The 21,825-nt window shown below is 37.7% G+C and overlaps 1 protein-coding gene across 7 annotated transcripts; it reads right to left on the bottom strand.

Moving 5' to 3' along the window:
• Positions 1-743: 743 nt before the first annotated feature.
• LOC107217087 (adipokinetic hormone/corazonin-related peptide receptor variant I) lies at positions 744-21,439 on the bottom strand. 7 transcript variants are annotated; one of them, XM_046736179.1, is made up of 9 exons: positions 20,814-21,439; positions 16,460-16,626; positions 8,047-8,339; positions 7,708-7,856; positions 6,636-6,741; positions 4,960-5,167; positions 4,083-4,206; positions 3,874-4,006; positions 744-1,496 (listed from the first exon to the last, which is right to left on the bottom strand). In XM_046736179.1, exons 3-9 carry the CDS (start codon positions 8,278-8,280, stop codon positions 1,194-1,196), a joined length of 1,257 nt encoding a protein of 418 aa, XP_046592135.1. In that variant the 5' UTR covers positions 8,281-8,339; positions 16,460-16,626; positions 20,814-21,439; the 3' UTR covers positions 744-1,193. The 7 variants fall into 7 exon arrangements, with proteins under 7 accessions (XP_046592135.1, XP_046592131.1, XP_046592124.1 ...); XM_046736175.1 differs by lacking the exon at positions 16,460-16,626 and adding an exon at positions 8,410-8,441; XM_046736168.1 differs by lacking the exon at positions 16,460-16,626.
• Positions 21,440-21,825: the final 386 nt, after the last annotated feature.

The raw sequence follows: 21,825 nt of genomic DNA, 5'->3' as shown, positions 1-21,825 counted from the left end.
TCGCTTTGTTGCGGCGGACATTTATTTCACCCCTCGTCCTTCGGGACTCGCCGGCGTTTATACAAATCGAGTTGAGCTACATAATAACACGTATTATAGTGTACAGCAATAATTGGTTTGGAAAATATATGAAATTACTGTTTGTCGGGCGTTCCACGCCATTTCGTACCTGATCACGGATCGCACGATTTCAAATTCCATTTCCCTGTTAAAAGCACGTGAAATTCACGGGGAATCATTGAATGCACGACTTCAAAGCTTTTCGAGACGTGTAAAAATTGCCATTTTAATAATTGCGCGGTTGAGACAAAAAGCGCGTGAGCTTGGTTAGGAAGATCGTATTGCTAAATCGATTCAAAGTGCATAAAAATCTAACGAAACAGAGAAATGAAGGAACAAAAGGAGCCTGGAACGCCTGTTTTAAATACACTCAGAATTGTACGCTTGAAACAACCATCGAATATTATACATTCAGTCGCTTATCATATTGACTATAATTTTACAAGAAAACAACGATATTTCCTTATCACATATTAATTTTAACAGCAGAATATATTTCTCAATCACTTTTCCATTTCCGATGATAAAAGAAGAAAAAGAATCCTCTCGCAATTTCTTTCTACACTGAGAGAAATTTTTAGTTCCGGTTACCGCTCAGTTCTTATCTATTTTCATTTTTTATCTGAGCCGTTACCAGAAAGTCTACTATCCGTTACTATTCTTTCTCATTACGGTCACGATAGCGCAAAATGGTTAGGCGTACCTCGTTTTTCGTAATACCAACAATATTCAAACAGTTTTTTCAACGATACCTGTTTTACTGAATTTTTCTAGTTACTGTAACAAATGAAATTCTTCTCAGTGTATGTAAGTTACTTCTCTTCGTTTCGTCATTGATATACTATACGGTAGACCATAAAACACCATTGACTACACCTGTATCGTAAATCTGATCAATTCAGAAATAATAATCTCATTAACGGGTTGTGATAATTGTATAATTATAAATCACGTCGTTGCACGTCTGCAATAAAACAGCCGATCTTCAGCTGCGGCAGGTTTCAATTTTGCAGAACCTGCGCGAGTTGCGAAAAAAAAAAAAAAAAAAAACACAATTACAAAACGAAGTGTTTTCGTTGAGCCAAACCTCCCGAATTACATTGACTTCGGGAATCGTGTCGTAGTTGCGAGCTTCAGAATATCGTGGTTCGGAGCTTCGACGTGTCGGTAAAACAATGCCTGTCGCTTTCGGAATTGACCTGCTCGACGGTGACGGTGGTCATCTGACTCTCGTTCTGAAGCTTCTCTTTCCGGTTGTAACGGGAGGAGAAAAGCTCGAAAGCTTCGCGCGCCAGCGCGTTTGGCTTGAGTTGCTGACGCTGGGACCCTTTCGCATTTCCGCGCCAGGAAACGCGGCACATAACTTCCGTCGTACCCTGACCGAGGACCCCTCGACTCGTGCTGGAGGCCACCCTTTGCGACGTCGTCGCATCCTGCTTTTCATGGAAAAGATATCGAGTTGGAGGCGTGTCCGGTTCCGCTCGGAGTTTAGGGGGTTTCAAGCGACGTTGAGAACCAAACGTTTAGCGTTCCAATTTTCGGTCTCATTTCCCGTCACGCAATCGCTGTCGGGACTAATTTTTTTTTTTTTTTTTTTTTCATTTTTCTCGAAGAGATTTGAATTTCCTCGATTCCGATGGAAGGAACCGAATTTACCGGCTCGGACACTCCGCTGTCTCGAGAGTGAAAAGCGATTCGAGCGAAGCTCGAAGTTCCTGCGATATTTCGGTTAGATGTATAGTATAATGACACTATGGGGTGGTCCTTGATAGGCTTGTTTTTTAATTCTTATGCTACCAGGGGCTTGAATGCTTTCAAATTGATGAAACAAAAAAAAAAAAAAAAAGAAAACACAAAGATCGAAGTAGCTTGCGGCGATAACGTGGAAAAAAACTTTTTTTCCTCTTTGAAAGTTTATACGAGTCGTTGGCGAATGCACCGAGAATAGTGAAAGATACATATTTTTTTTAGAGAATTGTTACGGAGCTCCAAGTTTTAGGGAATTTTTATTTATTTTTTTTTTTCATCAACTTGAAAGCGTTTAGGCCATGTTAAGAATCACCCCAATAATGCCATAATGGACAGAAGTGCATGGTCAAAGTATAAGGCATATGTTAGGTGAAAATGAATCGATTGGAAAGGCGGAATTAAAAGATAGAAAGACGAGAAAAAACCGATTAAACAACCTCCAGAGCTGTTATTTACTCGACGGAAATAAATCATGACCAATTCCATCAATTTGAGAGAAAATATTTCGTAATAAGAAAGGTTCAAAATGTATAAACTGAAATTTTAATCACCGTTGAAATCTGGAAAAATTTCCTGAAATTTGATATTTATTGAATACTTTTTCGACAATTCGTGGAGATTTTATCAGCGATCGAAATGAGCCTGAAAACGTTAAAATCGGATCGAAAATATCAGAGTGTGATTATTTTGAACATCTGAATTACAACTATTCGTCAAATTGTTTACATTTTAGCATGCGTTATTCTAATTTTTTCAAATTTACGCTGTCTCGTGTTAACTATCGCTGAAACAATTAATAACATTGCTGGAGAATTGTTAATCGGTTTTTCTTGTTTCCTAACTTGCGATCAGACGTTTCGTTATTGAACGAAACAGAAGAATTTTAAACTTCCTCTACATAATTCCAGTGCTTTGAGGATTAGGAATGATCAATTTAATAATATATTACACACAATAGATAAAATATACAGAGAGGAATATAGTAACAGTTATGGAATAGTACGACTGATTATTCTACACACTAGGTGACATATACATACATACCCTATGAGTAAATGTATTTGCAAAAGTACATTATAAAATTAAAGTTTATAAAAAATAATAAACAATGACGTAACAAACTTTTTTTTATCAACATATCAAACATACAGCTTTGTCAGAAGAAAAACTGACTTGTCTAATCGATTAATATCTTTTCTTTTCCTCCATCACCTTTTTACAAACTCATCGTTACAAGTGAATATTTTGATCAAGTAACGCAAGCTTGAGTATTTTTTAGTAAAAAAATATCTCATTACCGACAAGCATTTCTGTTTCAGTTACAGCCAATTATTCTTCGACGGATAAAACTTTTTACGATTAAATCGCTTCTGCTTAAATCTAAGAAGAGAACCGTGCTTCTGTTTTTATTATTTACAGTAGGACAGCAGACTGGAAGAAAAATTGTATAATGTTTGCGTGTGTGTGTTTGCGTTTGTGTTTCGTGCAGGTTGCGGTAGAGCGTGCAGAACTCGTCGCATCAAGTCCATCATGCAATTCTCCGGTCTTTCGGTAAAGATCCCACGTCTAGATCCGCTACAATTGTTTCGTTCTCTCTCTCTCTCTCTCTCTCTCACAGACTTTTCTTTTCACTTTGCTTTTCTTGGTTTTCAACTGAGCAGCTTTACCGAGAGAAACAGCGGAGTGACTCGAGTTTCTATCGTCGGAGCCCGCGCCGGTTTTCGATCCTACAAACCAAATTCGTAATTCTCTTGAAATCGATGTGAACCAGGGCGAGATTTCAATGAAAACGAAGAGAAAACCCGGGGCCCAAGAAAATCGGCGTCTATCGCTTTTCTCCGAGCTCTTACACGCGCAGGTGTTGAAAATCTCCTTATATCAATTGTATTTGTTACACCGTCTTTGGTTAAATCGGTAATAATAGGATATCAAACAAGGCGGTTAGATTTGGAAATGATACTGTTCAATGGGTGGAACGATCCGATACTCCGAAGAAATTATCGCGAGAAGTTTCGAAAGTTATACAGGCACCGAAAATAATCGCGGAAATTTTTTAAAACTCACCCTTTTTCTGTTGCGGATATTGAAGACCCCGTAAACTATCGGATTCATGCAGGAATTGGTGCAGGCGAACAAAAAGAGGCACTTTTGTATACGCAGGTCGACTTTTTCGGCCGATGGCCGATCTATCCAGTACCTAAAAGGTTCGTCGTGCGACGGAAAAAGGTGAGAAAACGTACGAGGTGGCGAAAATCAACGCCGTATCAACTTACCATAAGCTCATCACGTAGTACGGAGTCCAGCAAACGAAGAAGACCAGAACAATGATGATGGTCATTTTGAGGGTGCGGATTTTTGCCCGGCCCAAAAATCCGAGAGACGATCGTCGCATTTTGTCTGTAAAAGAGAGCGGTAATATCGGCATTTTGTAGGTACACTTATCAATTATAGAGAGTTGAAAATTAGACAGGCCTGCGATGGTTTTACCCTGAAAAAAATCAGTAGTAATTTCGGTAGGTGTTAGGCACGGATCTATGAAAAAAATATTTTAAGTATTCCGTCACGTTAATTTTCTGAGAAATTTTTTTGTTTTCTTAGTACCGCTAGAGTTTAATTTCAATTTCTGCGTTAATTATATGTATTAGTGGTGGTGTTGATATTTAAATATTCATCTGCCGTCACTCGTTGTTGTTTACTGTGATTTTAAGCATATTTAGAACCACGCGAGCAGAAGAGAAAAACATTGAACGGGAGTTTTGAATAAAGTAGAAAAACATATCACAGATCCTTTTCATTTATCTAGTCTCTCAAGTCTTCTTTAAAACTAATGCTGTTCATTTTATGACTAAACATTCGGTTTTATATTCATTACGTTTTATTTTTTATAAAAATTGTTCGAAAATCTTCAAATACGCATATCTTGCATAAAAATAAATGTCGATGTGCTGTAAAAAAACTACCGCTATATTTTAATTTAACGTACCCAAATACCTAAAAAAAAAGCATTGTTATTTTCAGGGAAAAATCAATATCATATTTCGCATGCCTGTGTTATCAGAGATTATATTTTGTCAAATTGAGAATCGCCAACGTTTCGAAAGAAATTCTTTTTTATTTTTGGTCGTTCTTATTACGCGTGTAATGACTTGCCTGTAAAAGATTCCCTCGATCTCTTGTATATCTCAATGATGATGCTCGCGTAGCTGAATATTATGACGATCAGGGGCAAGGCGTACATCGTAATCATCCCGAATAAGGAATAGGTCAGCTCGTGCGTGTAGCTTGGGAATGTGTTGTAGGTAATGCACTGCTCGTACCAGGTGAAAACCGGGTGATTATCGACGTGGAAAACGACCATCTACGATCAAAATCAATCAGAGCAGGTACCTCGTTGAAAATTTGTTTCAATGCCTTTTTTCTGCTTTTCTGCTCGTAATTCCCATTGTTGATTTTTAATTATAATCTTCCGTATATATTATTGACAATATGGTTGTCGAGAATTATGGGCAAGCAATTGTGTGATCAATGTCACGGTCCATCGAATAAGTTGTTACAAGTCGATTTGACGATTTTTACAAGCAGCAATACCTTTTCGTACATTAAATTCATTTTACATAATTACCGCATACTTTATATCCATTATTTTTGTATAGTTTGGGAACTTTGAAAACATATTTCTTTGCCGTTTTTTACTATTTCTGATTGCGTACTGACAGGTTTTAAATACTCGAGAGTAATTAAGGCGATATATTGTAAATTATTGTTGTTAGAAACAAATTGATTGAAGAAAACAATCGAGAAAAGTGAAGGAACAATTCATTTTCGAGAAAGTTACCCCTCTACACATATACATGTTTTACATGAATTATAAGTCTTTGGGGTTACTAATTACGAATCTGAAATCGGATATTCAAAATTCAAGATGGCGGGTCCAATATGGCGGATGAAAATTTCAAATTCAATCGAATCTGGACGAAAAAACTCTGTTCAAGGGTTTTTGGGGCTGCTGATTACGAATCTGAAATCAGATTTTGAAAATTCGGTACGGCGAATCCAGTCAGCGACGCCGAAAACCCCCGTGTAAAGTTTTTTGACCCCATTCGATGAAATTTGAAATTTTTCTTCGCCATATTGAATCCGCCATCCTGAATTTTTTAAATCTGATTTCACATTCGTTATCAGCGACCTTAAAAACCACGGAACACTATCTTGTTACAAAAGTTGACCCAGAACAATAATGTGTGACTCAAAGAGTCAAAAAGCTTTTGTTTCCATTTTCTTTATACACACGTATACCTGTCGCAACGAGGCACTTTTAATGCGCCAGTTACAAACGGCTCCTCAAATCCTGAGCGGAACCCAAAAGTAAGAATTTCGCGATGATAATCGTAATTAATTTGCTAAAATACGAGGGTCGCGCATCCGAAACTCTAAGAGGGGACGCTTTATAGGCTAGCGAATGAAATATTACTGGATTTTTGTTCATTTTGTTGCGAGTATAAATATGCGAAACCAAGTGGGAAATCAGTGGCGAATTCGACACCGTCTCGTGACGGTAGTCGCGGAGATTTTTAAAGGAAGGACGGCCCGAGTGAACATTCGTAACAAATTCCAGGACATTTCAAGGACATTTTAAGGCTATTCAAGGACATTGAAAATAGAATATTTCCAAGATACAAGAAAAATTCAAGGACAGTTTCCAGATAATTTAAAAGACAAACAATATTCAAGAATATTTTCAGGATGTTTTCAGGATATCCAAGGACGTTAAAAATAAACTCGCAAAAAAAAAAGAAAGAAAAAAAAGAAACTTGCAATGAACTTACCTGTGGCAGGGAGCAAATTGTCGAGCCTGCCCAAGCGATAGTCAGCATGACTTTTCCTCTCCTGTCGACGTCCATCAGATGCAGAGGCTTTAATACCGCGTAGTATCTGTGAATTCAACTGATAATTATAACGAAAAAATAAAATGTAACTTGGCAAAAAAAAAAAAAAAAATATAGCTGCGTATAATTATATCTTGTTATTCGTGTAAGATGTTCCGGTCGTTTTGAAGAATGCCTCGGTTCAAAAATTCTTACACGCGATGGATTTTCTCGTGCAGAGAATATAGCAGCTTGTTCGGCAATCGCATGATTCGAGAAAAATGATTGAGTCAATTTCGAGGAGATGGTTTATTCGTGCCGTAATTTGTACAGCATAATGTACAATGTGTAAGGAATCGTTTGGACGTGATAATCTATCACAGCAGGTGTTGAACTGCGAGCTTTCAAGTAAGAACGGCGTTAGAATTGTCTGAATAATTTAGACGTAGCGATCGATCATTTAGTCTTTGCAACGCGGAATTCTTTTCGGTTTGAAATATGCCACTTTCAAACAACGCTTCGTCACCCGAAGCTGGATCGAGAAATCCATTTCACGTTCGTTAAACTGCGATTAATATGTTATTGATTTTGGTTGAAAGAAATAATTTTTCCTTAATGAAATTCTGTCGAGCCGTTTTTATTATGAGAAAATACTAACCGCTGCCGTTAACAATTATTCATTCATATCCGAGGGAAAAGAAACGTAATAAATACTTGAGATTACAAAAATATGCAAAGCGGTAAAATCAACAGCGTATAAAGCAAATTTTCCACTTTATGAAACCGTTCAGTGTTTATAATATGTTTTAAGATGATGCTATAAAAAAAAAAAAAACAAAAAAAAAATATCGTGGTGAAGGCTTAAACTTTAAAAGTTGATAAATCATTTACGGTGTGGAGAAAATAAAAAAAATCGATAAAAACAAATTTAAGTACGTTTGCCACTCGGTGAGTCAATTACGTGGAAAAAAATAACGAGGGGTGAAATTTGACAAGGAATGCCCCATGTCTATACGGTGTAGAAACGTCTCACCTGTCGACGCTAATGCAGACGAGAACAAAGGATGATAGATAAAGCCCGAACATTCTGAAGAAAGCCATGATCCTGCACATCGCGTCTCCAGCATTCCACGTCACAGTGGCAGCCCATCCGATCTCCGTGGGCATCATAATGAAGGTGACCTATCGGGTCGAAGGAAATACGAGGATTTTCATAGACGAAATAAAAGTCGTAGGTGTAAGAGCAGATGAGTCGTTGCGCAGCTTGCCGGTCGATTCCGTCGCTTTTAAATTAATTATCGAAAAAGAATCAAAGCGAAGAGACGAAAAATGCCACAAAGAAAGGAAAGAATATTGGCTGTAAGAAACTCACGAGCAGATCCGCGATCGCGAGATGCATCAACATCGTGTTGATCCGGGATCTGGTGTTTCCTTTTCTCCGTCGAATCAGGACGAGAACTGTCGAATTTCCGATGGCGGAAATGACCATCAGTATACTGTAGGTAACGATGGCTATCACGTGGCCTTCGTTGAATTTCATGTCGGGTTCAAGCTCGGGTTCCGTTCCATTCCCAGTGATGTTTTCCCAGGTGCTGTTGTTTGCCATTGTAAATCCAGGGCAGGTATTCGCAGTCAATCGTTCCGCTGGATATCTTCGATCGTATCCTGTGCCAGAGGTAAATTTCATCAGTTGTTGATAAAATATGAGGAATTGAATCCGAACGTCGAGTTTCACCTTCGGAGTGCTAATCATAGTTGAGCTGTCGGCTAGAAAAAAGCTTGCATTGCTTTTAGACGAAATTTTCTCTGGGAAGTCGTTGAGTGACGTAATTTGAATAGTTGTAAGAATCAACTTTCTTATACTCCCAACTCGTCAAGCTGTTCGCAAAAGTTCTCGAATTACTTTGCAATCAAGTTTACGTGCGGATTGTTCTCCTACGGCACGGTGCGAAAGATTACTTTTCAAGCTGTTTGCGCAAACTTGGACAATATTCGATGCTGTGCGAAGAATAATTGTTATTATATTTGTCAAATAACTATTCTTTAAGTAACGTTTAAGAATTGCGACGGGAATGATAGAATTGTGTGTTCTTAAGATTCAACGTCGGCAATAGTCAACAATTGGGCCAATAATTCTACAGTTCTTGGGATAAACTTCTGATCAAATAAGGGCAAATCCCAGCGGGGGGCAATAATACTAATGGAAAAAAGAAGCAGGGGATGATCCGCGGCGTGGACACAATACGAGCGAATCGAAAGATGGGTTCAATGTATCAAAGAATAGCCAAATCTCCTTCAAGATCAAGTACCGACTTAAGATAAAGCTGCGCGGATTCCTAAGTACAGTAACGTGATCTTGTTAAACTTTTTCAGATTTTCCTCAAGATCTTGCGTAAAAACAGTTGTTGTTAGGTTTGTTCAATACTAGGAGACGGCAAGTGTCTAAACTTGGTTACAAAATTCCAGTGGTTTTGTTAATAACATTTACAATGTCGAACATTAATCAACCTCTGTGAAATTTGGTGATCGATATTCGGTGTTTTCAACAACGATCCAGTTGCATATAAGAAACGAGATTTCTCGAGCCCCTGGATTTATAGGTTATACACAACAGCTGAAAATCGCGATCCTTCACCTTTTTCAAATCCGCTAACTTCCGCGCTTCGAATAAGCCTTTTTCCAATTTCTCCCTCTGGTTTAACCCGTGACCAAAAACTCGACAATGGCAAGTAAATCCCCTCCCCGTAATCGTTCGTCAAAGTCCTGAGGTGAGTAATCGCAGGCTTGTCGTAGTTTATAATAAAACGCTCTCAAGGGGCTGCGTCGATCCAAAGACACATGGGCACCTCGAAATCTGAGCGCTAACAAGATCGAAAGTACTGGGAAAATGATCGACGTGTACTTTTATTCCCAAGCAACATCCTAACCCCTAATTTCGACTCTGCGCTTTACGCGAGCGCTCAGGGTGAAAATGTTTCCGGATGAGAAAAAATCGCTGACGGAAAGGCTGCTCCGATAAGCCTACTTTCGCATATCGAAAATATCGATCCTTCCGCGCGAAATTGACTCAAGTGTATCAAGTTATAGACATCTCAGATGGAGTCGTGCGAAGTTGGCAAGTGATCAATATCAAATGAAGTCCCAGAGGGCTCGTTTTACGGAGAGACGTAGAATTTGTCAATCGAGAACCGCCGCCTAGACGCCACAGTGGACGACTCACGTTTCTTTAACGGATATCGCAACCCGAGTGAATCACCGCCGTTTCAATCCGTGGTAATTTGGTTGAGCCAGAGTCGAATCAGCTGATTGAATTGAAAGGGTTCAAAACCGCGGGTCGGAAAAGCGTCAATTCCGTAAAGAGAGCTGCCCCTGAATTAGGTGTAGGTATCGAATACTTTTCGAGCATTTTCGCCGATAAGAATCATCTTCTGTCCAGCTGATCTCGCTTATAACCGTCTTTTCGGTGATCGATGCAGTAGACCGAGCGATCGATAATCGGCCAAATATTTATCCGAGCTGCCTCTTCTTCTTCTTCTTCTTCTTCCTCGGTTTGTTTGAACCTCCGTAATGGAATTTCGCTAATTTTTACGTGACACACTCAAAGCCTGCACTTGTTTCACTAAAAGTCACTCGATTCATCCTGCCGAAATAAAATATGTAACACTTTCATTCCATAACATTGCCGGTCACCTCGCGGTCGGTTTTGCTTTTGTTTATCCGATTTTAATTATCCTTCGGTTTATACGCTTCAATTCGCACGTTCAACGGAGTTCAAGAACATAATTGAATTTTTAAGGTTTGAGCTTATTTACACAAGGGCAGGAAGGTCGGTCAAGTGCACTACAAGTTTGTTTGAACGCTGAGGCTGATCGTCGGACCTTATTTCATCCGCTGGAGGTGCTGGGCCTATTCCCAAATCTCCGACTAGTCTATAACTCGAGAGGAACGCTTCGGCAACTAATCGCCTTTTCGTAATACGCTGCAAGAGGCGCGCTTCTTGGTTTACTTTGGCAGAAATAACCGCCACGCGATTTACCTCGTGTCGATTACGCACACATTAATGAGCCACGCGTTATACGCGAAGTAAAACATACGCAGCGGGAAGTGTATAAGTGAAAATTTGGAACGATTCGTTTTCGCCTCGTCCTTAATCAAACTGCCACTAATTGTAACGAAGGTCGGTAAGCCAGGGATCGTCGATTAATTTCTCCATAATAATTAAGTATTCCCCGAATTTCTGTAATTTTATACTCTTACGATCCACGAAGATCTCCGTAAAAATACAAAAACGATACTTCCTCGACGTGTCAACAAAAGTCTAGATCTCTCGTTCTAGGTTAATTCATTTAGTTCTTCCAGAGACTTTCCTGGCTAAAAACGATAATGCCATTTGTGCTCTTTTCCCAGAATATAATGCATCTCAGACAAATTCCTGTTCATCTGACGCACCTAGATTTACAAAGGATAGATTCTACGGTGAAAAAATTATTCTTTGTCAAACTCTGCGCGTATTTTCACGGTTTGTACACTATTTATACACACGTCTTTGTGTTGAGAGCTTGTATTATGCGTATAATTGTATTTGGGATGTAAACTCCGGAGTCAAGTGAAAGCTGATAACTGAGTGACAGCAATTATACACGGTTCTCAAAACAATAAGAGCCGATCAACGTTGTTCAAACTTTGCACTTAATTCCGACGGAAATTGCCAAATTTCATGAATTTCAATTAGAAACGGCATAGAGTATGAACTTGATCACAATCCTCGTTCATGGTAAGTTCTCAAGATCAAAGACGTTCAACGTACCTATCAATTTACGTTTCTACTTGGCGTTAGATGATTATACGAGACGTGAAATTCGAGTATCATCAGATCAGCCGACGATATTCAGCTGTCAATAAAAAGAACGTTTTATTTTCTCGCTCAACGCTAAATCTCACCGAATTCAATCGATCCTGATTCTGTGTCGATGAGTAAATATCACTACCTCCTTTTCACCAGGGGAAATGAAACCACCCGAATCGATACGAGGACCCTAAATTTTGACCGTTTTGTGTGCACAGGTGCTTTTTATTGGCCGGAACGTTGCATTGTGTTCGTAGGAGAATAAACGGGTTGGATAAGTAAACAGATATATGTTTACGATTGAAAACCGCGGCACGTGTTTGCGAAAATCGATATTACGCAGGTTGATATTGAAACTGCGGTAATTTACCTTAAAGTTTAGACAAGCACGGATCTTCGTTTACATGTTAGTCTCTCTCCTCTTCTCTATAATTCTTCACAGCCACCACTGTCCCATTTATAACACTCTGGTTCAAGTCTTAACGTTCTTCGGATAAATATTGTCCAAGAAATTTGACTGGCGTTGAGTTTATATTTTAATTTATTTGCTTCGTTGGTCTAATTTGAAAAAAAAAATTTTTAATTTTTTTTTTATCAGGCGATCTACCCTTAATTAAATTATCCAAATTGCACACTTGTTTTTAATATTATATATCATATCCGGATAAAGGTAAAAAAATTAAAGAAAAATTGCCTCCGCCGATATTGATTAACATCATCTCTTTGAAAATCTCGGATTACATCACTTTTGCATTCTCAATAGAAATTGTTTAAATTTGATACAGGATTGCTTACGTATACATACACATATATATATATGTATGTATACGTAAGTATATACACCTACATCGATTGGATGAAATTTATATTTTCCTGTGCCGTATAACGCAATAACTCGATGCGTGAGTAAATAAAGTCGAACGATTGCTTATGTTACTTTTCTTTGCCATTGAGTATATTATAGGTGTGAGATTCGTCTTCCGGTTTTCCTGGGCAATAACACACGTTTTTGTATACGAAAAACAAAAATTGGAAAAAGAAAAAAAAAAAAAAAAGAAAAAGGTAAGAAAAACTAAAACGAGAATAATCTCTGCATGATAATTATAATTCAGAGAGCTGAATTGAATTTTCTACAAGCGAAATTTTCAACAAACAATTATATACTTATGGCAAAGTAATTTGAATAAGATATTAAAATGCGACAATGACTCCGGATAAAAAGTTTGAGGACAAATAATGTAATGCTACACAATTATACATATATATACATGCGATTTTATCTTATGCCAAACGTTAAAAAACAACCGCAAAAAATCATCAGAAATCAATTACTTGGGAAAGTGAGAATATATATATGTATATGTAAAAAAAAAAAATTATTTAGGAAATCGCTCGAAGATTTCTATTTCCTGCACTTATTACATCTTATTAATGCATTTTCCATTCTCGATAAAAAAAATTGATAAAAAAAAAAAACCATTTACAATGAAATTTATGAAAAGTTATGCAAACAAGACGAAAGTACGCATGTTACAAATAATCGTACATATGTACATATATTAGACTGCATGAAAAAAATCAACTATTTCTTTTCAAAATTCGAGTCGAAAATATTATTCCAAATGACGAAAAAAAGAAGCTGTCCGAGTCTGAGATGTTAATATTAATGTTTAGAGGTGCTTCATCGCAATTTTTTATTTCCCATTTAAATAATATGGGTTATAAAATTTAAGAGTGAAAAAAAAATGTCCCGTGTAATTCAAATGAGAAATATAAAATTCCGATGAAGTACCTCTGAACATTAATATTAATATCTGAAACTTGGTCAGCATATTTCTTTCGTCATTTGGAACAATGTTTTCGACTTGAATTTTGAATAAAAAAAAAAAAAATGTCAAATTTTTTTTTATACAGTCTATTATATATAATGATAATTGATTAAAGAATTTCGAACATTGCGTATCCATTTATTTATACATATACATGTACATATTATATACACTCCCATTGAACGACGATGCGTTCTATACAATGTCGGCCAGTTGTCAATGGTTCGGTACGATAATATTACAACAACCTGTTCCGAACTGGTTGGGCTGCGTGACACAACTGAGGCTATTATACTTATGCCTCTGGTTCAGAATCCGAGCGAGTTCCCCGTTTTCAGCGCCAGCGCAAAACCGCGGAATCACGACGCGCGCCTGACGTGCCTCGCAGTTTTTCTTTTTTCCTACTTCACTTTTTTCCACCCCTTAATCATTTTCCATTCCCTTCAACAAATATGCAATTTTCAAACGATCCGACATTCTCTCGCCGCAAACAAAGAAAAAACGTATGCGATGATCGATATTAAGTGACAATAATAATACCTGCACCTTGTGTGTATAATTATAGGTATATAATCAGTATTCAAAACTTGATCAGTAAAAAATTACAAACATTTGTACAATCTTCGCTTTGCCGACAAGGGAATGAACGTAATATAATGTAAGAAAAAAAAAGGGTGGTAGATAATTAATTTACTCTTTCAATTCGTGGTGAAAATTCGTTGGGCCTTGATCTTCGACTTCATCGATGGCAATTCATTGTCTACTTAAATTACATTACACATGTGTAATAAATAATTGCAGTTAGAAATTGAAGAATTACATGCTTCGATAAAAATAAAAAATAAAAAAAAAAACATAAAGTTGAAGATAATAATGACTGATTCGCAGTAGTAAATCGTTCTGTTGATTTTATGAAAAATAATTTGATAAATGAATCAAAGATACGACGAGTGCAACGGGGATGGATTCCTACTAGTGTTTATGGAGGATATGCGATAATAGGATAGGCGAAGCCGCGGATCTCGGAAATGGACATGACGCTGTGAATATCGTAAACCGCTTTTCAATATGAATGCTACATTCTTTGTTTGCTTATTTTTGTTAGCGGTGTAAGAAAGTTTTTACTACTTTTATTGTCATTCTCGCTAAAACTTCTGCGCAGAATTTTTGCAAATATATGTTATATACGACATTGAATCAACTTTAACGTGCGTCAGATGTATTCAACATTGATTAAACCCTGAACTACACCTAGGATAAAATTGAAACAGATAAAACAGAAATCTTCTTTGTGTTTTTCCATGTTATTGGGAAAAAATTTGAACACCATCGAGATTTGCGAGAGAAACACGCGAAGGTGAAATAATGTGAAGACAAAAAGCGACCCTTCGTCAAATCGTACAAATTTCCGCGCGTCCGGTATTCTTCTTCGCAATAATTTTGTTAACGCGGCAATCGCGATTCGCCGCGATTGGTCAAGTTCGCGCTTTATCTAGATTCTCGTTATTGCGGTCTAACCAGCTCGATGCTTATCGCTCTTTTTCCAACGGTTGCTTTTCGTACGTTTTATCCGACTTCGGCACAAGTCTGACTGTTATTAGGGTGAAAGGAATGAAACGGCGCCGAATTCTCAAGGTCCTAGAAATGCAAATGGCCGAGGTTTTCGGATCGCTCCAGGTTAACCCTCAGCGTTCCGATTCAAGAATTTCCATGCCTCAGCCTTGTCACAGTTTATTTACAGCTTCAAATGATCTGCGTTACTTCGTACAACACCAAAAACCCCCGAGTAACGAGTTTCGGCCAGAGTTATCGAATTTTCATAGTTTTTTCGATTTTACATCCGCCATATTCGACCCGCCATCTTGGATTTAGAAACTATTAAATTCAGGCTTCAGATTAGCGATCACAGACTCTAAAAACCTCCGAGTAACAAGATTCAGGTAAAAATCTTGAGTTGAAAAATATGAGACTGAAAGGGTTAAAGCGCTTCAAGCGTAGCGTCCCGTGACCGATTTAAGAATTGTCACGGAAATCCATCTCTTTCTTTGGTAAAACTTTGAATCGATTTGCAATTTTTAGTAAAATAATCTTGCTATTCTCGAGAAGTGTGCTCTGGTCAGCTAGGGCTGAAAAAATATCGTACAGGTTTGTAATCTATTTATTTCGCCGCGAGACGGACTTTTAGGTTATATTTTGCATGTAATTGTTCAGCTATTAAATGGTATGATAACTTATCGGCCCTAGATGACCAGAACACACTTCCTTACACCAAAAGGATGACATCGCAAAAAATTTCACATCGAATCGACGATTTAAGAAACGAAGGAATGAGATGGATTCCCGTGTTACATGTTGAATCGGTCACGTGACACTGCGCTTGGTACACCTTTTGCAGAGCAGCGTTTCATACATGAGACAACTTTTTTGAATCGGTTATTCAAGATTTATGTTCAATTTTTGAGATATCACTGTCATATTTTTTTGCCTAATTCGACTCCCAAGGTGTCAATGTTGATGTTTTAAGAGGGATTATGATGATTCCGCGAATATAGTGAGCGCTATAAATAAACAAAATGTTGAAAATCCCTGTTTTCACAGAATAAATGTAATAGTGAGAAGGTTATGGGGACTAGAAAAGTGGAACGCGATAATCTGAGAAATTTGGAGTCGCTAAAAACCAATCTGACAACAGAATTTAAAAATTCAAGATGGCGGACTGAAAATATAAAATATATCGATCCGATTCGCTTGAAATTTGTTACGCGGGGGGTTTTCGGGGTCGCTGAAAACGAATCTGACGTCAGAATTTCAAAATTCAACATGGCTGATCCAATACGGCGGACTGAAAGTATAAAAATTGATCCTATTCGCTCATATTAGATCCACCATCATGAGACTTGGAAATTTCTCAAATCTGACTCCATTTTTGTAATCCGCGATCTCGAGAGTCCTTATGTACCCTGTTTCAAGAAATTTCACTGCAAGGAAAATGCATGCTTTAAAGGGTTATTTAACCACATTTCGCGGAAATTAGGCGTCCTGCGGATTTGGTAGTCGGATTGTTCGCTGCAATCACCAGGATATTTACGCTCCTAATAATTATTACGTACCGGGAACTTTTCACTCCCGCGGCAAGAAGGTTTGCTGCTCGTTAAGAGGATGTATAAGGTGACTTCTGACCTGGTTCGTCGTTCGGTGTCGCCTTACGCGCAAACCTCTTCGTGATTCCCCTCAGTGCCGGCAAGAATTTAAGGACCCTGTAAATCTGCTCTAGGAACTAAGAATGATGAGGTCAGAAGTCGGCCGAATACAACAACACACACAGAGTGAAATGATTGCCATAGGCAATATTCCACCCGGTGATAATTAATTGAATTTTAACCAAGCTCTCGTTGTCTTGTTCGGCTTTTGATCGTTACTTTCGACCACTTTGCAGGAAGTCTTTATTAATTATGAGCAGAGTTGAAGTTATGAATAAATCGGTATGATTGTAAGCGTCTGAGGCAAAAATTGGGAAAAGCGGATAAACCGTTTGAAAATGTTTCAGCCATTTTATTATCCCTGAGGATAGTGAAAATCAATGAAACAACATCTCTGCCATTGTGGAAAATAATGTCGAGAAAATTCGAATAACACAATAAGTTGAGGTACGAACAATTTGAGAAAAGCTTTTGCAATTAAAACGATCAAAATTATTGGACTCTGGTGTTTTAATACGATTCTAATGTTTTTGGGCTCAATCGATTCGTCGACCGAATCTCTACAATTCGTCTGCAAAACATTAATGAAATATTATAACGTAGTATAATTCTAGCACGCAAATGAAAATGAGTGTTTGTAAAATATTTTTCAGACGAATTATGGAGATTTTACTGTTAAAAAAATAAACCAAGAAATATTAGAATCGAATCGAAAACACTAAAGTTTAATTACTTCAAACGTTCTGATTACAAAACCTCTTATCAAATTCATGATGTCTCAGCTTGAATCGTTTGAATATCCTCAGATTCATCTCTATTACATAATAAAGATGTCGTTTTATGCCCGTTGATCATTATTGGCGCAAATAACATGAATAGAGATTTTTTCGAACCGTTTTTTCCACCCTTACAATGTCTTTGAATATTTAATCGTTGCTCCAATTTCTCTGGAAGAAGGTAAAAAGACCTGGGTATTACTTTTACCAGACAAACACGACGTTCCGGATTAAATTATCCGGTAGACAATAATTCTAATCACTTGATACGTTATCCTCACAGTTCGCACAAGGCTGTAGGGTTCAGATAATAAAACAAACCTAACCAACCGTGAAACGGGGTGAAAAATTATCCTTGGTATAATTTTATTCGCTTTCTACACGAACGCTTGATAGATGAACTGCACTGATTTGATTAAAGATTCCTGTCCGTGAAGCTAATCAGCAGAACGTCCAATGAAGAAAATAATTGACAATGAACCATGCAAACTTATCTGCTGCAAAACGAACTAACGATACAAAGGAAAAATTGGTCGATGTGAAGCTGTATAGCTTTTTAATATACTACGAATCGTTTTCGAATATCGATAAAATTCTACGAAACGCGGGATTTGCAGTTCGTTTGATGCGGATCGCTGCATGAACTGCTTTGATAAAGTAAAGTGTATAAAAATCGAGAAGATGAAATTCGACAGAATCGATCGTGGGAAAACGGCGTGAAATCGGTGCGTTGAAAAATTCCAATTACGAATTTATTTTTTCTTATAAAGCTTTCCTCGAAAGTCACAAACTTGGAACGATCTGCGGCAGGTAAAATATTGGAATATAACCACCGATGAATTTTAACAACCTTGTAAACAAGTCTTGGATAATCAGTGTTCAATATTGAGAATCACGCCGAGAAATTACTTCTGAAATGAATAATATTTCGAAAATTCTACTACCCTCTCCGATTTTTACTGAACAAATTTCTAGCAAATCCAATAAGGTTGTATCGTTGTAAGACATAGGCCGCGATCTAATACCCGAAAATCAATTCCGCGTTTAATTCTGTAGCGGAATAACGGTCGAGCTTGTGCAAGCTCCGAAAGCACTTATATTCGAAAGCTCTCGCGTGACTGGGAAGCGGAAAGGGAGACGTGACAAGAACGGTGAAATAGGGTTAAATCGATGCTTGTTTATGTCCGACGAACTCGATATCGTACGTATACGTCATACACACGACGGTTGTATGCATGCATATGTATTTTTGTACATACGTATTAACGTATAAACACAATATACACGCACACACACACACACACTGTCCTGCAGGAGAATTATTGTTTGTTTCACGTAGATTGTACGTATGCGTTATATTTCGCGGCCATTCGTCCATGCGTATATGTATATTTTATGTATACCTATATATATATATATATATATATATTTTATAAAACCACGAGGCGGTTTTATCTAATCGGTTAGAAACACCGACGAGCCGCGTGCAACGTCGACTTATACTTGCACAAAAAACGTGTCTCGTAAAATGTGTCGGTGAGCCAATAATCAACGAGCCGCTCTTATTTATATGTATTTATTGTAAACATTTTTTTCTTTTTCTTTTTTTTTTTTTTTTTCCTACGAAACAACGCGCGATATTGGCCCCAGAGCGACGAGGCAAGGACACGCATAATAGATCGGTTGCGTAGTTAGACAAGTGCCAAAAAATCATGGCAATTAACGCAGTCTTTTCCCTGCTTCCAGAATGAAGAAAGAAAAAAAAATTCATTACGATTATTTTTACGCAGATTAAATTAACATTTTTTTCGTCGTTTCGCAATGAGGACAAGAAACAGTAAACTGAAAACTGTGGACCCCAAAAATTTGCGATTTGTTGACCGCAATCGATGTCGGTGCAATGTTGTTGAATTCAATATTCAACGACATCAACATGACGGGGAAAACGTATTTCAGTGATTTTGAAGAAAGTAATGTGTTCTGAATAAAATTAATCGTTTCGAAGTGAAATCGAACGTGTCTACTGGAATTTTAACCATTTTGGTAGTTGATAGTTTTGATATTGTAGATAAACTTTTGGTTATAATTCCAGTATTTTTCAGCTTTTGTATTCATAAATTTATGTATCGGTAACTTGCCAGCGTAATAATTTGATAAATACTCGATGTACGATCATTTCGTGATGAATTTAAAATACACGAAATAACGATTATTGGCCAACCAGCCTCTTCAATGCGAAATTACAATATTGTCAAACGGAGCTCGGAATGAACTTGCAACAAGTTTTTGCGAGGGTTGCGCAACTGTACGTTAGATTTTTGCAACATACGTGCGAAATGATTATTCAGAAACGGTATCTACTGGAAGGATCGACACATTGTTAGCGCCGAGCTGTCAGTAATAATGGAAATCCGTCGATTCTTCAGCTCCTCGTCGTTACGAGTGCGAAGATTCATTTATCGCGTTTTTATTAAGTTTGGAAACGGAGATTTGATCTCGTTCAACTTATTCCCCAAGGTTTAGAATAATCATTTCAATGGATCAAGATTGTGCAACGATTTTAATCCCGTATTTCTGCACAAAGAGAAAAAATCCTTTCTTTTCTTCTTATTGGCTTCCAAAATCACACCGTTTTCAATTTGATAATTTAATCGGATTGTATCCCTGTGTTTTATAAAAAAAAATCCTCTTCGTGCCAACGCAATTTAATTGGAGAACATTTTTTATTCATATTTGCCCGAGGCCAGCTTTGAACCAATTTTGTCCGATTTAATTTCAATCCGTTTTTATCTATACTTGTGTCATTCTGCGAATTCCTCCCTTCACTTTCCATTGGTCATACAACTTATTTTCAGTCGAGTGAGGCTAGGCTTTTTTTCTCGCTTTTAATTCCTTGTATGTCGTTTCATATCAAAGGGATAGATTCGATACATTGCCAAGTTCACTCGAAAGGGATTTTTACCTGCTCGTTTTATTTGCAAACACAGCGCCTTCTCTAATTTCTCATTAAACGTGAAACAGCGCTTGAAGCTTTTCACGTACGTGAAACGAAACAGCCGACAATCCGTATAGAACTGAATTTACAATATAACGGTTGTGCAAGCATTTTGCTACCCCTTATCTACAATCACTGGCAAGAAGAGCGATTGATGTTATTTTTCTTTCATTCAATTCCAAAAACAAACAAGACCGTGCATATAAGCTAGTCACTTTGTTCTGTGCTATTATTACAATTTCCTTGGAATTAAATTTGAAGTCTCTCTATTAATTGCAAATTACTTTTCCGTTTAGTATTTTAGATTGTAAGGACCGTTCAGTTAATTTCGATAAATCATACAACATGAAGGTTCGTTTCAATAAAAATGTTGCGAAACAAATATTATTCACTGTGAAAACATTGGCAGATATTTTTGTTTATTGCATGATTAGCAGATCAATTTTATTAAAAACCGATATATCAAATTACGTAGCTGTATCGTTGTAAGTACCTGCAAAAAATCTCCGAATCCAATTTCTGTATCTAGGAACCACCAGGAATACCGATGACGCACTTTCTGATTAGCCACGTGTTGGTGGAAGCTCGACGGAAAGCAAGCTTTTTTCCGTTGTATCTCACCGCAGGAATATAATAGGCTGTAAATTCACTCCGGCGTAAAAAGTTCACGTTTCATAATCCGGGTCGTTATTATACCAAACCTGCGTTCAAATCTTCATACTGTAATTTCCCATAAGGCATTGGAGGATCACGATTTCCGCTTTAACTATCATTGCTGCAGATGCGGTATCGGATCGAAAAAAAAGGGTAAATTGATCGGTAACTGTTGGCACCGGGATTTCCGATTATGCAATAATACAGGGAAACGGAAGCGGGGTAAAGTCGTTGGATACTCCGATCGCGTAAACAAAACGCGCCGTTCTCTCTCCGTTCACAGAATTTTCATCCGTTTAACGCAAGCCCGACTTGTTTTCAGAATTGTATAAACATTATTGTATGTTATTGAAAATAGTTGATCGACGCGGAACCGAGCTTTTTTGAGAAAATCAAATGCAGCGTCGAAAGCTCGCGGCGGACGGTTTTTTTTAATTGCACGAACGGAGCGGACGACAAAGCGCAACTGCGGAATCCGCTCGAAAAGCTATTACTCCGATGGGCACATAGGCCACCGTCAAGGGTCAAGAGTCAAATGGCCACTGATATCTATCTGTCTCTCTGCTACGTGTGTTTACGACCTGGACTATGTGCCTTCGGGGTTACGGGGTGTTCGAGCGCTAATTTTACGTTGCAGGGTTTGAAAGGCTTGTCCGAAAAACCGACGAAAGAATTACGCAATTGTTCTCGAAATTTCGCCATTTTTTTTTTTTTTTTCAATTTTTAATTTTTTTTCTTATCCTCAATTTCCCCCACCGAATTACATCTCCTAAAGTATATACGTACATAATATACGTTATCTATATACCTGTGTATATATATATATGTATACACGTGAATACGTCGAGTCA

The sequence above is a fragment of the Neodiprion lecontei genome, chromosome 1, assembly GCF_021901455.1.
Source record: "Neodiprion lecontei isolate iyNeoLeco1 chromosome 1, iyNeoLeco1.1, whole genome shotgun sequence".
Taxonomy (NCBI): domain Eukaryota; kingdom Metazoa; phylum Arthropoda; class Insecta; order Hymenoptera; family Diprionidae; genus Neodiprion; species Neodiprion lecontei.
The sequence above is the reverse complement of the archived record's forward strand: the minus strand, read 5'-3'. Positions and strand labels throughout refer to the sequence as shown.